Source organism: Buteo buteo, chromosome 11, assembly GCF_964188355.1.
Source record: "Buteo buteo chromosome 11, bButBut1.hap1.1, whole genome shotgun sequence".
Classification (NCBI taxonomy): Eukaryota; Metazoa; Chordata; class Aves; order Accipitriformes; family Accipitridae; genus Buteo; species Buteo buteo.
Genome location: NC_134181.1, coordinates 10,640,703 through 10,658,458, shown reverse-complemented (window position 1 = coordinate 10,658,458; position 17,756 = coordinate 10,640,703). Strand labels below are relative to the sequence as shown.

General features: G+C 38.9%; 1 protein-coding gene across 1 annotated transcript; it reads right to left on the bottom strand.

The window, feature by feature from the left end:
- Positions 1 to 3,883: 3,883 nt before the first annotated feature.
- Positions 3,884 to 12,950, bottom strand: CA7 (carbonic anhydrase 7). Its single transcript, XM_075039373.1, has 7 exons — positions 12,911 to 12,950; positions 10,675 to 10,872; positions 7,974 to 8,092; positions 6,234 to 6,329; positions 5,933 to 5,995; positions 4,290 to 4,445; positions 3,884 to 4,006 (listed from the first exon to the last, which is right to left on the bottom strand). Exons 1-7 carry the CDS (start codon positions 12,948 to 12,950, stop codon positions 3,884 to 3,886), a joined length of 795 nt encoding a protein of 264 aa, XP_074895474.1.
- Positions 12,951 to 17,756: the final 4,806 nt, after the last annotated feature.

Genomic DNA, 17,756 nt, shown 5'->3' with positions numbered 1-17,756 from the left:
TACCTTTAAAAGTAATTATTGTCAAAGTTCAATTCTCTCTTCTGTTGTATTTTGACTGAATTGGCCTTAAAAATTGTTTTAAGCGTTGTGGTAAGAAATGGAAACAGACAGCCACTAGATGGCATTTTTAATCTAGATTTTTACAGCTGTGCAATTTCAGTCACTGTCCTCGCGTTCTCTCAGCCATGACAACTGTGACCCTATTACAAGTTAAGCTAAGTCTTGCTGGAGTAGTTAGATTCAACTGCTATTTTTCCTTCAACATAGTTGGTAGAAGATAAAGGTAGCACATGTTCTAGAATTTGAATGACCTTGATGGAGGAGCTTTGCTGAGCAATGTGTGTGTGCAGAGGAAGACAGTTCAGAAAGAAAACAGAAAAAATGAAGTTTCTGCAAATCCTCAAAAAGTACTGATGCATAGCACAGGTATTTGGCCCTATGAATTACTTTTGAGGGGAACATTTGTACTAGAGGTGCTAGCTAGAATACTGTTAGGAGTTCAGATAAGCAAATTGGTAATAGTCATTTGAATCCTACGGTCTAACAAAACGCAGCACTTCATAATTGATGGTCACGTCTGTTGCCATGGTTTAACCTCAGCAACTAAGCACCACGCAGCCACTCACTCCTCCCACCCAGTGGGACTGGGGAGAGAATCAGAAGGAAAAAGGTAAAACTCATAGATTGAGATAAGAACAGTTTAATAGAATAGAAAGGAAGAAACTAATAATGATAATGACAATAATAATAATAAAAGGATTAAAATATACAAAAGAAGTGATGCACAATGCAATTACCACTCACCGACCAATGCACAGTTAGGTCTCAAGCAGCGATCCCCCCCACAGGCCAACTCCCCCAGTTTATATACTGGGCATGACGTCACATGGTATGGAATACCCCTTTGGCCACTTCGGGTCAGCTGTCCTGGCTGAGACCCCTCCCAATTTCTTGTTCCCCTCCAGCCTTCTTGCTGGCTGGGCAGGAGAAGCTGAAAAATCCTTGACTTAGTATAAATGCTACTTAGCAACAACTGAAAACATCAGTGTGTTATCAACATTCTTCTCAGACTGAATCCAAAACATAGCACTATACCAGCTACTAGAAAGAAAATTAACTCTATCCGAGCTGAAACCAGCACATCTGTACATGCAAGTACCAAAATGTAGCTCAGATCAAAAGTGGAATTATTAAATAACAGAAGTTTGTACTGTTATAGTTAATATCTTCCGAGGGCTTCAAACCATACTATAAATATAGTACACAGTCCTTGGCTTTGATTATCCTCATGTCATGGACAACAAGATAAAATAATGTTGGTAAAAGAAATAAAGGTGTTCTTGCTATAAGGCTCTCAAGTTAACTATATTTCAACCAACATATTAACAAGTCAAGAAACTGTATAAGGAATACAAATGAACTTGGTTCCTTGTACCTCCTCCAGAACATTATTACTAGAACTTTGCTAAATGAGAACAAATCACCAGTGAGGCTCTTCATACTACCCCTTCTGAAAAATAACTTAAATTGTTCCTTACCAAAAGACTTAAAATCACCAGTTTTATTGTTATTGGTATTGCTATGTTTTTCTGGTAGACTGTATTTTCAGTTACAGGGAAAATACAATACAGCAAAGCTTAATCTGACTGAATACTACACCTTCATCATACTGATTGCATTATTCATAGAGTATACAATAAAATTCACTATTTCGTATTACACTTGATATTTCTTATTTTGAGATTATAAAAGCAAACTGCAAGAAATTAAGTGCATTAAATTGTAGAATGTAGTACATAGCTTTAAAACCACACAAAATTTAAATATTTTTACTTTTTTATTGGATGACCAGGGTTTCAAGAAATACCAAAGAAAATAAAAGGCTTCCTTTTATATTTTGCTTCACTATAGTAAAAATATATAAGGTTCTTTAATCCAACAACTAAGAAAACCCCTGTAGCTAAGATAAAATTTGTTTCTGAAGTAAGGTGTAGTTTAGTTTCTCCCAGAAACTGAACACCTTGGGGGATTCAGCATTTAAAGCTCTTTATGACAGCTAAGCTTTTACAATAACCTTGCAAGCTAAACATTATCCTTCTGTTGTTCATGAGTAAACCACCCTTAAATAAGCTTAAGCACTGTGTTCAAGGTCACAGAATGGACACATTCTGTGGATAAATAAGATTTTTATTTTATTAGACTGAGTGGTTGTAGCAGGGAAAAAAACAAGACAAAGTTTTGAAGATAAGTTGAAGATATCAAACAGCATTTCTGTTAATGAAAGTCCAAGAAAAACAGTGCTGGAAGTAGAGAGAGGTAGGTCTATTCAAAAATAAAAGACAAAGGGATGCACACTTGATTTTAAAGTCTCATTTATTTCATTTGTTAAAGAAATTAAGATACATGAAATAGATTTTCTGCAATACCAGTTTGTATTACTAGCAAAGTTACATTCATAATAGCTAAAAACATTGCATTTATTAATCATTTTCTGTTTCCTTTAGCATCTGCTATATAAGAATCTCACATTTAAAACAATGTTGAATTAGCCCTCACAACATCCCTGTGAGGTAGGTCAGTGTTACCCTCATTTTATAGAAGATGAAACTGAGGAACAGAAAACTTTAAGTCAGTGTACCAGAAAAACTTAGAAGAGTTAGGTCTAGAATTCTAGTCTTCCATTCCTTGTACTGTGCTTCACGTTTAGTGTCTTTCTCCCCTTCTGAAAGAGGAGAACAGCCCATAGTAGCTGCTGCTCGCCACCACTCCCTGCCCCCCCTCCTCGGGTAGTGACAGATAACATCACTGTATTTAGTACCGGAGACACAAGTCTGAATTTTGCCACTAAGCTGCAGAAGCAGTAACACTAACACATGGCTTTTCTAAAGCAACTTTCTTTTCAAGTTGTAAAGTGACTCAGGACTGATATCTGCAGGGAGAATCCCTGAGAGGCTGCCATACTGAGGGGATGATTTGTGCAACAATGCACATGCAGTGCAGTCAAGGTCTACCCATATTAAGTCCCTAAAGTAAAGAAAATATCTACTTTCTTTAGGGCAGACAATGAAAGAGGTCGTATTGCAGAGCAAACCACTTCACTGAGGTAGAATTTGAATAATTAAGAACCACAAAACACGTACCTGAATTGTTATAGATGTTCTTTTCAAGAAAATTGACAGGGGCATTATAGTTATGTATGCTGCATGGGCTAAACGAACAAAATGTCTGAACAACACTGTGCAATAAAATGGCCTGCTTTTAAACACAGCATTTACATTGTTATTTTAAATTAGTTATAAAATAGCATCTTAGAACAGCAACTTTAAAATATATATATGTAGTGCCTACTTGAGGTGAGTAAAGAACTTTTTTCTAGTGCTACTCATGTGCACTGTCAGACAGCAAGAATACAGTGAAAGCAATCTTTAAATCAGACCGAGCTCAGCAAATAGTAACAGGAGACCAGTAACAAAAACTTAAGTCCAATTTGTCCAAAATTCTTGACTACTGTTTCATCATGTATTAAATGAGACAATTAGAAGTTGTGGCCACCAGTGCTAGTAGATCACTACATAATTTCCCGTATTATATTAGGCGGGATTTCAATTTCATCTTAGTTTTTAGAGTTTCAGGTCTTGAAGAACATTCTAGTTTACTTTACTATCCCTTATATTAAAAAGTACTAGTTAAAAAGATCCCATTTCTCAAAAGAATAAGCAATTCAAACAAAATATAAAATCAAAAGATTGTCCCCCTCCAAGTAGAGCATTCATGGAAATGTATATCTTGTGTGTTCCATGAACGATCTGAAGACCAGAGTTTCTGTCTGTAGTATCTCAGATGTGGAAGCTCTTGGATATCTCAGGGCCATTATCAGTTTTCTTCAGGCCTTGAAGGAAGCTCGAACTACTCTCCCCTTAAGAGGCTGAGGTGGGCGAAAATTATTCACCATTTGGATCCTCTGGTCTTCCTCACTGGTGAAGAGGAGCATGCGGAATTTCTCCAGCTGTAAATTCAGGTGAAATAATTTACTGCTTAAAAGGACAAACAATGTTTTTTAGAAAAGGACCAAAGGAAAGTATTCAGTACATTTTAATCTGTTAATAGAACAGTTTCAAGGAAAGATCCTAGAGAGTATTAACAGAAAAAAACAGAAGCCCTGATTATTCAACAGGCTGATTATTCACAGGCTAATTGTCTTAACTTAGCCTCATTGCAAATCAAAACAGTCACTGCCTGTTTATCCAGTGTTGAATCCTACAAGAACTGGGAGGTTATCAAAACTTTACCTGTTTCTCAGAAATTCTGATGGGTTCTTTCAGCACTATCCATGTTACACTCTCATTAAGGGGAGGTGTTGTCAAAGAACCAAGGTATGTCCAATAATCTAGACTCAAAGGCAGGAGACATTTGGGGTTGAAGCTTCTAAATTGAGCTTTTGTTCCCTGGGGAGGGAAAAAAAAAAAAAAAAAAAAAAGAAAAAATCAATACTTGAAATTTATCTTTTTACTTTTAAGGGCAGGCTAAAGATCTCTTTGAAAGAGAAAAAATGCTAATGTAATATTAAGAAGTAGGGGAAAGGAAAAGTCAATAAAAGCTTGGCTGCCTTATAAAAACTGTTATCTGAGAGTAGCATGGCAAGTGTGATGCCTGCTGCTGGCTTACTGGACTTTGAGTTCTTGCCCCATTGCCTCTACCAAAGTTCAGCTCTTGTCACAAAAGGTCTAAAAATAATGCAGGAAGTGTATTCTGTATATAGTGTTCAGTATGGGCTATGGGTAGTAACATGGCAAAATTCCTTGTCTCATTACTTGCTATTTTCTATGCTATGCTATTCTATTTGAGTAGAAAATTTGAAACTATGGAAAACTTGGCCTCAAACAGTCATTGTCTGCTAGGACAAATATTGGCTTTAAAAAAAAAAATCAAATGTTCAAGTCTAAAATTAGGGGAAGGTAGATCAACAAAAAGACCAGTAGAAATAGAAGGAGGTGCTACCTAAAGTAGTAGCACAGTCTATGGCAAAATTTTTCAGCCTGTAGGAGTATCTGAAAGGTACTTAGTCACTCAGAAAGCACTTGTCCAACTGTCTGTAAAATTGCACATAAGGAACAGAATGAGCAGCTTATTGCCAGTGCTTATCCCCCAAACCTGCAAACCTTCCACCACTACAACTGAGGGATAACTATTTCTTTTCTGCAAGCAGAAGAAATCACTTAAACATCAAAGTATCATTTAGTGTATCTGCAGCCTACATATTGCTATGTAACTGCCTTCATTTCCCTTCTTTCACAAGCATGTACAGAGGAGCAAGAAGTAATATGCCCACTGAAGTATTAGATCTAGTTTATTTTACATATTAGAACTTATGCTTGTTATAGAATGCATTAACCTCATGTAAATCCAGAAAGGATAACATTTGTAGTTGTCTGATCAGTCTGCACTTGAGAAAGTGCAGCAGGTATCAATCTTCAGCAAAGCTCTGAGATACAACTGATTAAAGACCACCTTCAGGTACCACTGTAAGAATAGACTAGCTCAGGACCTCATTAAGATTGTCCTCTGACAGAGCTTTCCAGCAGAAGATAGACAGCCAGCTTTGACTTGTTCCGGGCTAGGCTCAATAGAAAAGGATTATTTAGCTGACTGTAAGAGCTGAACCTGAAGGGTCATGAGGCTTTTGATTTTAGATACTCTGGGAAAGGTAGAACCTTAGAATGACCAGCAGGGTCAGCATAGCCTTGGGAGGCACCCGAGATCAGGCAAATAAGATGAACTTTGGAGGGGAAGAGGAGAATACAACTACAGTGATGTTCTAATGATGGGAGGATTGGTGGTGGGTGATTTTCCATTTTTGTCTCAAACACATATATGAACTTGATTTTTAAAGGATATCCCAGAAACAATTAAATTTAAAGAGCTTAAAACTTACTTTAAATTTTACCATGTACAAAGCATCAGTGAGTCTGTTCATATTGACATGCTCTTTCCCAATCTAAAATAATGGAATAGACAGGTTAAATAAAAACAACTGTAATTATGCTTTGAATAGGTGTTTTCTTATCTGAATCTGAACATTCCTACTAAAGTTTAACAGCAATTTGCAATGAGTTACTGCTTCCAGTAAGTCATCTGTTTTCCTTAAGCACTTCTTAAATATGTGGCTTAGTTCTCAAACACTTGACAGCATAATGCTTTTCATCATGTAAACATGCTATTTTTGTGATTTTTACCTCCAAGAAAACACCAACTACTGCCAAGCCATCTGGAGCTGCTGCTGCTTCTCCAAATGTTGCATATTTTCTGGCATTCCAGTGAACTAAGTGGAGCTTTAAAGAAAAACAACAAATAAGAATTAAACAAATTAGTGATAGAAGCTGTGAACATAGGTTGTCTCATGTTAACAGGCACTAACAGTTGTTCAAAACAGCATGTACATTTTGCTCCAAAGGCATCTTAGGAAAGATGAGAAGTTCAGTCTTTTGGACCAGCCCATAAGCATGGGCAGACACATTAAAAATGTTTATATATATCAGCCTGTATTGGGTTTGCACGGCAAGGTTTTGGTAGCAGGGGGGCTACAGGGGTGTCTTCTGTGAGAAGGCACTGGAAGCTTCTCCTACATCCAACAGAGCCAATGCCAGCTGGCTCCAAGACGGACCCACCGCTGGCCAAGGCTGAGCCCATCAGGGGTGGTGGTAGCGTGTCTATGATAACATATTTAAGAAGGGGGGGGGGGACACGGGACTGCACAACTGCAGCCAGAGAGAGGAGTAAGAATGTGAGAGAAACAACTCTGCAGACACCACAGTAAGTGAAGGAGGGGGAGGAGGTGCTCCAGGCACCGGAGAAGAGATTCCCCTGCAGCCCGTGGTGAAGACCATGGTGAGGCAGGCTGTCCCCCTGCAGTCCATGGAGGTCTGCAGTGGAGCAGATCTCCACCTGCAGCCCGTGGAGGACCCCATGCCAGAGCAGGGGGGTCCCCAAAGAAGGCTGTGACCCTGCAGGGGACCCTCGCTGGAGAAGTCTGTGCCTGAAGGACTGCATGCCATGAAAGGGATCCATGCTGGCGCAGTTCGTGAAGAACTGCAGCCTGTGGGAAGGACTCACGCTGGAGAAGTTCATGGGGGACTGTCTCCCTTGGGAGGGACCCCACAGTGGAGCAGGGAAGAGTGTGAGGAATCCTCCCCCTGAGGAGGAAGGAGCAGCAGAGACAACGTGTGATGAATTGACCGCAACCCCCATTCCCTAACCCCCTGCCCCACTGCTGGGGAGGAGGTAGAAAAAAATCAGGAGTGGAGATCAGCCTGGGAAGAAGGGAGGGGTGGGGGGAAGGTGCGTTTGGTTTTTTTTAAGATTTGGTTTTATTTCTCATTATCCTACTCCAATTTGATTGGTAATAAATTAAATTCATTTTCCCCAAGTTGCATCTATTTTGCCTGTGACAGTAACTGGCAAGTGATCTCTCCCCGTGCTTATTTCAACCCATGAGCCTTTCGTTATATTTTCTCTCCTCTGTCCAATTGAGGAGAGGGAGTAATAGAGCAGCTTCGGTGGGCACTTGGCATCCAGCCAGGGTCAACCCACCACACAGCCTTAATTTGAAACAAATCAGGCATTAACCTGTGACCTAACTTCCCTGGTACAGGCCTTCATCCCATGAAGCACTATGCTCCAGTACTCATTGGTAGATTCCAGGATGCTACGCTACTCTAGTATTTGGGATAGAATGTGCTGGGAAAGGCCTGTGCCTTGTCCTAGCTTTGCAGAACTTTCTCAAGAGCCCCCAGATGAAGCCATTTCTAAGCTATGGATAGCACGAGCATGGTCATTTAATTCTCATTGAAGTCTGTGCTGACCTAACCATGGTGAGTAAGCGGTCAGAATCCTAAGGGACAGCCAGTCCCCACTGCAAAGTCATTTGTCAACAGCTTTTACATGAATTAATCCCATCTGTAAAAACACATCGTTACCTCACAGGGAAAAGGTTTGCCATCTATTGTATGCTCCGATCCCTGGCTGTGCTTTGTCCCCCAGTGAAAGTGAAACTGCTTTAGTCGAAATGGATTCTCAAAGGGACCACCACTGATTGCTAGGCAGAAAAAAAAAAAAAAAAAAGGAAAAATCTTAAGCATTCTGGCTTTTTACCTTCCTGTGAGTAAAAAACTAACCACTTTTGGCACAACAGTGGAAAAAAGCCAGCAGCATTCCCAGTTGCCAATATGAAAGAGGTGCATCATCCACACATTTGGAAGGGTTGATTTCATAATGGAAAGCACCTGAATACATGTAAAAATTTAAATTAAAAACATTGAGTAGCTACTTGTACAGAATCCTGTAGCTTTTTTGAAAGAGTGTATTTGACATATGAAGATATGGTAGCCATTGTTATGGTTATGCTTTTCCTGTAAATCACAATAAATCCAAGCTGTATATTAAAAAATAAATCACAATTTGAAACTCATGTACTTAAAATATTTTTGACAGTGCTACTTGAGATTTTGTGCAAGAGTGTAGATAGCTGAACTGTGTACCTGATAATCAAGGTAATAATTTCCTCTTTAGAGTGCCTTTACTTCCAGTGGAGTTTACCTATACTCTGTTTCCTTTAAATACCTGATCCCATAGAAGAGGTAATATAATAGCTTGTACTTTACATGACACCATTCAGAATCTCAAATCACCTTATAAAGATGAGGAAATGCTACAGAGAAACCTCACACATCATTTAGAAATAACACTTAAGAACAGATGAATATTTAAGATGCCACATATAGAAGATACTTTATCAACAGCATCAGTAATCCTCCTGTAACTTTATATGGCACTAAATCAAATAAATTTTGCCCAGACATGAAAACCTGATCAGTCTTATATTAAGAAACTTAAAATTACATTTAGTATCTGTAAAGTACTTATCCTCAGTGTAATCCATATAATTTTATTTAAAAAATTAAAGCTGGGGCTTACACAGTGCTACCACATGTGCATAGCTCCAGCTGGCTTCTATGCAGGAAACTGGCCTTGCCAAAGCAAAGGTTTTAGTATTAAGAATATAAGTATCTCCTAGTATGTTTTTCTGAACTTAGCAATGGAATGCATCACCTGTCTCAGATATTATTTTAAGAAATCTAGCTATGATGTTTTACTGTCAAAATTCTGTTGTGCCATTTATGCAGAGCTGTGAGTCACTAGATCTATTTCAACACAACTAAAAACACTTTAAACCATGTTTTCCACTCCTAGCAGTCTTCCTTGAAAGCGTTATTAAAACAAGGCATGTGCTTAGTGTAGAAAGGGCAGAGGCCCTAATTCCTGCATGTGCTCTGAGTCCGTATCTCTAAATGCAGAGTAATAGATGATGTTCTTAAACTTCTAAAGCTGGTTAAAGTTCACTGTTATGTAGATATAGTTCAGCTTAGAATTGCACGAAAGTAGTTAGCAAGCCGAGATAACACTTCCAGATATATTTTACAAATTCTCTTTGTAGAGTAACATGCTTAAAGGATCTGTGTAGTAAGATTTTGGAAAAGGCACATCCAGTCTTCAGATTCAGTAAAGACGCTCAAAAACATGACCCTTCAATTGGGCAGTTTCTTAGATTCATTCCAGAAGAGAAATTTTTAAACAAAATGGCTGGAATTTTAACCCCCAGCCCTTATTTCAAAGTGTTACAAGCACAGACAAGTCACTTCACAGAAAAAGTAACTTGTTTTGAGTATCTAGGGTATCCTATGTAGCTAGAATCAATAAACACACCCAAATAGAAGACAAAAATTAGCTGAGAGGTTTAAAAATTGTTCAGTTGTTTGTGGGGGTTTTTGTTTGTTTGTTTTAAATGCACTCTTTCCATTTCCCAGCTACTTTATCATCTCTATTTGAATGCTCTTCCCCTACTCCCCAGATGTAAAAGCAAGGTCTACCATGGAAGTAGAATTAGCAGCAGTAATCAATCACTTAAAGCATGTATATTCTCTGCCAAGAGCTGAGACAAGAATAATATACAACTGCAGATAGTCCAACATCCACAAGCTGCTACCAACTCAGAATTCTATAATTTCTGTAGAAACTGAACGGCTATGAGGCAGGGAGGAAAGAAAAAAATGCAAGGTAACAGTGACTGGTCCAGATAGTCACTATACCAAGTTGTATGATTATGGCTAGGCTGTATGACCTGATCTCTGGTAATCCTCTCCTCTTCCCTACCCCTGTGGATGGACACTGGGCAGTGAGCCAGGCAGACCTGGCATGTGCATTAGTATCTTTGGTTTGGGTGATCATGGCAACAGGGCAGTGAGGACTGTACATACCTTCTCTACATGCTGGATGTGGTCTAAGAGTGCAGGAGAGATGCATGGATTCCCTGTCTAGCAAACTGACAACCCCGATTTGAAAGAGAAGCACTGCAAACAAACTTCTGATTTTTGTGATGCAAGAGCTTTTCCTAATGCAGCAACACTATTCTGCTGTGCAATATTGCATTGCTAGAGAGACTCAAGTGACAAGAAATGCAAGGCTCAAGAACACAAAATATAAAGGGCTCTGGTCATATGTCTTGTTCTGAACTGAAATTATACATCATATAAAGTAGACTATACAGGATGTACTTAATTGTTTCCCCTCACTAAGTCACAAAATGGTATTCCACATTAGTTGGCTGTGTGTTAGTCTCACCTGTCTTGTCATCAGTGTCTTCAAACTCAACCATAACTGAATGGCCATTGTTGGAGATGTTGAGAGATGTACATGATTCATAGGAGATAATAAGTGGCTTCAGATTAGGGTCATAAACTGCTTTTGCAGAAACTATATCAATAGGTGACTGGCGGTTCCCTTGGGCAATAGGATAAGATTTGTGCCACTCTGAAGGGCCTTCAAAAGGAAAGAAAGGAAAGCACCGTTATTTTGTTCCTACTATACACAAGATAATCATTACAGGTTTTCATGAGACTTGAAGTAAAGCTTGCTGAGCAGGAGTGATTTGAAAGTTTGATATTTGAGAAGTCCACTTAAATTCTAAGCTGGTGTGTTTATATTAGCCCAAACAGGCTGCAACAAGATGAGGGATTCAAATACCTTGAACAAAACACACCAAGGAAATCACAGCACATCAACAGACTGCTGTATCTTCAGTTACTTGTGCTACTAATTTTCTGCAGAGTTTGTAGTTACATTGCTAAGGTATCTGAAAACCTTCCAAGGTGGGTGCAGATGTAAACACACTTGCATGCGCACATACACTCCCCCAAAGAAACAGCATTTAATTCTTCCTGGGAAAGATAGTGTAAAAGCTCCAGTGATTCAAATTAGATGCAGATGACTCAATCTCTTAGCTACTGACTATGCAGTTATTTTTAAAACCATTTTATGACTGCAGTAAATCTTTGAGGCAGCTTCATTCTTCACTCATGCCCATTATGGTATCTCTCTACCCTGAGTGAAGGGTACATTGTGATAATTAACATTTTTGGACTTCCTGACCCCAATAGAGTGGGGAGAAGCACCAATTTAATAACACAGCTCTCTACTGCCAGAGCTGGAACATTCTTATCCCGTTTGAGATAACAAAACCTTATCTGTATCAAAGAAATGCTTATTCTTACAACTTCTTTTTCTACTTTGGTATGGTATGCAAGAAGCAATTAAATTCTTCTACTGCTTATGTTCCTAAAGTATTAGCAGTAACAATTTTATTTTAAGATTCTCAAGAGGCACATTTTTAATTGTAGCATTCTCACATACTTTCACAAGTGGAAACTGTTTTAATCAAGCACAGGTATTTACCCTCCTTGAGTTTATGTAACAAAAACACTGATCCATTATACTCATTTGTCTCTGGTATTTTCTGAAAAGCTGATCCTACAGAATATCTTTTCTCAGCCTGCCTATAAAGCAGATTTAGTATTTAAATGCTGTTACACAAGCTTAGGCAATATAATTTGTCTCTTATAAGCTTCATAAGAATATGCATGGCTTTATTACCACTACTGATATGCCCAAACACATAACACTATCTACTAGCACTAACCAGCTTCAGTTAGAATTCAGACTTGCTTTGGGACTCACAGAAACTAAAATAATTGCTGTTAAGAGAGAGAGAGAGACTGGCTTCTGAAGGTTATGCGAAGACTCTTGTTGGACACTCAGCAGCTAAAATAATTGCTGTCAAAAGAGGGAGAGACTCCTGAAAGTTATGCAAAAGACTGTTGTATTGGACAACAGCAGTCACTCATCCATCCTTCTCTGTAAAGGATACAGGTGCTATAATACACTATTATAGGAATCTTTCAGTAGCTTCACATATTCTCTCACTCTGTGACACACATTCTTGGAGGTGGGAAGCAAAGGAGGATGACTAAATTAAAAACTGTCAAATCATAAAGCATAAATTGTTCTATAAGAGATTCCTGATACTGATCTGTACAATTTATTGATGTTCTAGAAATATATAACATATACCATATTTTAGTCACTTCGATGGAAGCCTAGATATCACATTGCATCAGCTGCACAGGATCAGAAGATCTATTACTGCTCTACTAAATCTTCTTTATTTAAAAGAATTGCTTTTGGAGAGACAGACACGGTTAATCCTTTTCATAACAGCTTTTGGGAAAAGGACCCATGTATAATATCTGCAGCCTGAAAAAAACCCTACTCAGTACTGCTTCCCTCCTTTTAGGAGCATTGATTGCAACAAGGAAAGGCAGCAGGCTTAAGTTTGTGCATCTTTTGGTGCCACTTTCTGGGTGCTATATATTATCAATAAGGTAATTAATTACCTGCTGTATATGACCGATGCTTGCAGACATTGAAATGCAGGCAGCTCTGCAGGGCTCAGGCAACAGTTCTAGAAAGAAAACGAGTAGGGGAAGATAGAGAGATGCAGCGCAGAAATGCCATAACCTACCGTCATCCTGCCCATATCCCCAACCGTGGTGGCCAGTCATTATAGGGGAGCTGCACCCCGCTTTGCTCTCAGCTCTTTGATCGGGGCACGGCTGCTTACCTGCCTTTATAACGGCTCACCGTGGGATGGGGTCAGCCCCTTAAAGATACAGAGCAGCCAAAGCGAATCCTGCAGGACAGGGGAAGCACCGCGCTCCTCCTGCTCCCAGCCTTGCTGCGCCTGCTGCCGCTCGCTCCGTTGGCTCACTCAGCACGGGAGAGGGAAAACGTGGCACCGAGTAACTGAAGCAAGTCCCAGGACTTAGAGAGGAACCGACACTGTCCAGGTGGCATGGGGATCAAATTTAGGGAAAAGTAGGAGTATTTTCCCATTCTACACCACGAAGAAGCAAGAGCTGTAACCTGCTCTGAGCATCAGGGCGCAGTAACGCGTGTGCAGATTGTAAGGGGAGCTGCCCTTCTCTCTTTTTTGTTCTGCAGGGGGAAACATCACCCAGCTACCGCCTCTCTTTTCTTAAACACTCTCTCCAGCTGCAAAAAAATGAATGATGTTTCCACCTGCTTTGTAACTAAAACTTCAGAATCAGTGCTTAGTTGAGATGGAGAACATTCTCATCTCAGAAACAATTACTTGTGCTACTTTGGAAAAAGGTAACAATCACACCAATTAAGACCAAATCGGCAATCTGATTTGTTGTTGGTAATGCTAAAGAAACTTTTTCAAAAGACAAAAAAGAAAAGTGTGGTTATATTAGGGAACAGAACACAGCAGACTGGAGAAAGGAGCTGATTTATGAAGCCTCAGTTGTCTGGTATGATCCAGTAGTTGCCTGCACCCTGCTAAACCCATGAAGAGGCTACAATGAGATACCCAATCTGCAGCTGTAAAATGTCTTGAGATATCATTGTGGCAAGAAAAATGGCTCCTTGGTAGTAAATTTGCTAGATCTGAGGAAATGCTGTCAAGGCTACATTTTATAAACATATTGATTTTCATAAAGACAATAGCAAACAGAAGTAGGGATTCTTCTATTATGCAATCAAGAAAATGGAAGAAAAAAAGCAATGAAAGCATTTTATGCAACTTTTATATTGTGGTACTGCCTTGTAAGTATTCATGTCCTTTTTCAGGTGTTTTCCATAGAAGTCAGCTGTAAAAACTTTGAGATTCACTGGTGCAAGCTAAATCACTCAATAAGGGATGAAACAGCTCTAAAGGTGGCCACAGAGTAGTTTCTGCAACGACTTACTCAGGTCAACTTCTCAATTTATTTCTGTTAAACTACTGTGATCTACTCAGGTCCCTGCATAGGCCTGACACACACACTGGGCACTGACTCTGCAGCTATGTCTGTGGCCAAATAGTCTGCACACACAGGTCCTCATGGTGACTCAAATACTGGAAGTAGAACAGCTGCGCTGCCACTGGGTTAAAATACTTTGCTGCTTACTAGGACAAATGAGCTTTGAGAAGTTGTGATGCTTTGGTTCTTATTCTTGTGTGGCTCTGTGCTGTGTTTGTAGACAGGGAAGCTAGAGGTAGGCAGAGTCAGTCAGATGCAAGTAGTCAGGAAAGCTTTTCTAGACCATGGGAGATAGTACAAAAAATACCAACATACCAGCAAAAAGAAGAAATGGAGGAGGAATTTTGTATGTTAAAAAGCAGACTATAGATTGGGGAAAATCCATATGCAAGGTAGAGAATGCTGGGCAAGTGTTTTCAAGAGAAACTTGAAAACTGAGGCTCAGATCTCGCTCGCAGGGCAGAGTGCCACTGAAGTGGCCCAATGTCTACATGCATTTGACACCGTTCACCACTTTAGCATTTATCTTCTCACATTCAAAACCACATAGATGTCTACATATGTGGATTACAAAGGCAGGGCATAGGAAGAGCTCTGAGACAAGAGAAAATGTGCTGAAGACATGGCAGGAAGTGGACTCCACAAAATGGAGGTTTAAATGGTTTGATTTAGAAAAAGTGAAAAAGGGGAATGACAATACCTGAGAGGAAAGAAAAAAATAGCTTGAATAAAGTTTTAGCTATAAATGATAGCCAGTGTGTATGTGACAATCCAATCAGCCTTCTTTCTTTTTGAGGAAAATATTAAGTTTTCCTTAAAGCTAGGGTAATACTGCTGCTTATACAAATATCACATTAGTCTGTAACCCTGATGCTTCTTGATATTGGCTGCCCCTAAGAATGGATTTTCACTGATTCTGTCCTCAAATTATCATTTATCACTTCAAAAGTTGTGGTAGTAATCTAATTCTGATCTCAATTTTACTAGCTTGAATCAAGGAGATCTCTCATGAACTTATGGAAGTGAGAACAACAGAGTGGTAGGTGCTTAAAGGGTGGATTTCTCCAATGCTGAGCTAAAAGTGAAGCACTCCTGATTTCCACAAATTTCTCATGGGCTTTGACTACATCTCAAAAGTGTCTGCTTAGCAGTGAATGACAGGAAGACATAATTCCATCCACTACAGTGAAGCATTTCAAGCTACTTAAAGAACAATACTGTCTTTCCCAGTCTTTGTACTTACAGTTTTATTCCTCTCTGACAGTAATCATGAGTGAACAGAGGAGCAGCTGAGGACAAATACATGGGTTCTTCTGAACCTGTCACTATGTTGTGATACAGAACTAACAACAAATGCTTCAGTTTTCCCATCCCTATGTATGGAATAATTTTCTTCATGATTTAATTTGAGCTCCTTTTATTAAAATTGCTATATAAGAACTAACCATTACGGTTAGAAAGCTTCAAGATTGGCATGCCAAATAGAAGTTAAACATAATAAGCTTTGCAGGCTTGAAGAAATTGGATTTTTGAATCTCTAAGGCAAGTTGTCTCTATAATACAGATCTGGAGTCATTGGGAAGTATTTGCACAAGGAGATCATGTCACTTGAGGATAATGCTATTGCTATATATTACTGCATCACTGTAGAGGGGCAGACCTGCATTTTAGAAGATGCAAAATGAAAGAATAGTTATTTGTTTCCAAGGTGTATGGCTAAATGGCACTCTAAGTGTATTTGCTTAAGTAACTTGGCAATCATCTGAGCTTATTATGCTGAGCATCTTTAATAATGGCTACATATATTTGAATGAGGTGTCATGTGCCTTCTTTAATGCATATGAGTGTGTCTGATGTGTCATTGCCTATTAACAAAAATATGGGAGAAATACAACCAGTTTGGGCACAGGCTGCTTACTCTAGAGCCTTTGAAGTACAATAGGTAGGAGCAGATTAAATGTTAAAACATTCATCACTCCAGAGCTTGCCTACACCTGAGGTTCTTGAAAGAGTATCTGGTTTATCCAGGTGGCTCATCTCTCTTCTTACATTGCCATTACTAATGCTGGCAGTTTCCAAATGGGAATTATACTAAGGTGACATCTGTTCTTTATGTGTGTGTTAAAATAATTTATAATGAATACAGAAACTGCACAAAAATACCTCACAAGGTACACATAAACAGGAGAGTTTACTGCCAACACTAAACATTAAAAAGCAGCATCATTCCAGGTATTTTGGTTTTTTAAATTTTTTTAGTATTTTATTTAAAAAGTGACTGCCTACGCTTGTTGATTGACAACAGAAATTTCAAATTTTATATTCTCAAGTTTTTCTTTGCAAACATAAAAACATGATGACTGTATATTGAGATTCTCATGCATCCAGTGTAACTTCAGGAGCTGAACAGCTACATAGTGAGATTCAGGAGATTTCTCAGGGAAAGAACTCAACATTTATTTACTGAGAATCTCTTCCTGCCATAAGGGGGAAAAAAACCCAAACCAAAATGGTTCCTAAGCAAAGAAGGGATTGAGAAGGACAAAAAGGACATGCATAAAATTAACAGACAATTTTGCAAGAGAAAAACTTTAATAAAATATGGGCCAAGAGGAAAGAAGGAATTTATTTGGAACATTCTTGCGGAAGTGGGGCAGAAAAAGAAGAACTGGATACCTGGCTCCCTGGGAGTTTCCCAGCCTTCACGTGCCGTTATTTATTATTACTTGTCTTTGACTTTAAAGCTATACACACTTGGCTGCTTTACACCAGAAATGGGGACCACATTTTGGAACCAAGTCTGAAGTAATAATTCTTACAATTTATGGTTTGTCCAGTTGAAACTGTGTAATTGTAGCAGATAGCAAGAACAGAAGGAGACAACTTCTGATTTTGGTAAACAGAACATTCCTACAAATATTGCAATAGTCATAGAAATGTCAACAGAATGAAGGATTTACTGTGACACAGCAAACACAAAGCCTGAGAAAAATGAACTTTGGAGGAGATACGGTATATGGGAAAACAAGAGAGGAAGCACTATATTGTATTACAACGTCACCTGCAAGGTATAAAACACCAAATTATAATCACACTGTTGTGTACTTCATTCCAGCAGATATAGAGCAAATAAAATTTACTAAAGAGAAGCAGATAAAAAGGACAACAGAATACCCTTTTATGGGCTAACAAATCAGCTGGAATGATGCACACATTTTAGGACCTCTCTTTTGTTGTTGAAACTTAGTGCCAGAGACGTTGGTTGAAATTTTTAAAGAAAGTTTTCTCTTTTTTTGTACACTTTCATAGTACAATCTATATCGATCCTATGTGGAAAGGTTTTCGTAACAGAAGTACATAGACACAACACATTCCAGACTTCATTGTCTCAATACTAAACAGAAATAATTGTAATAATGTACACCACCTCTGCAAAATACATCTAAACTGATTTTTCTGAATGCAGGTATCTGCAGGGCTTCTGACTCAGACTGCTGTAAAATGCTTCAAAACTTTATAGCAGAAAGAGGGTTGAGATGGAGA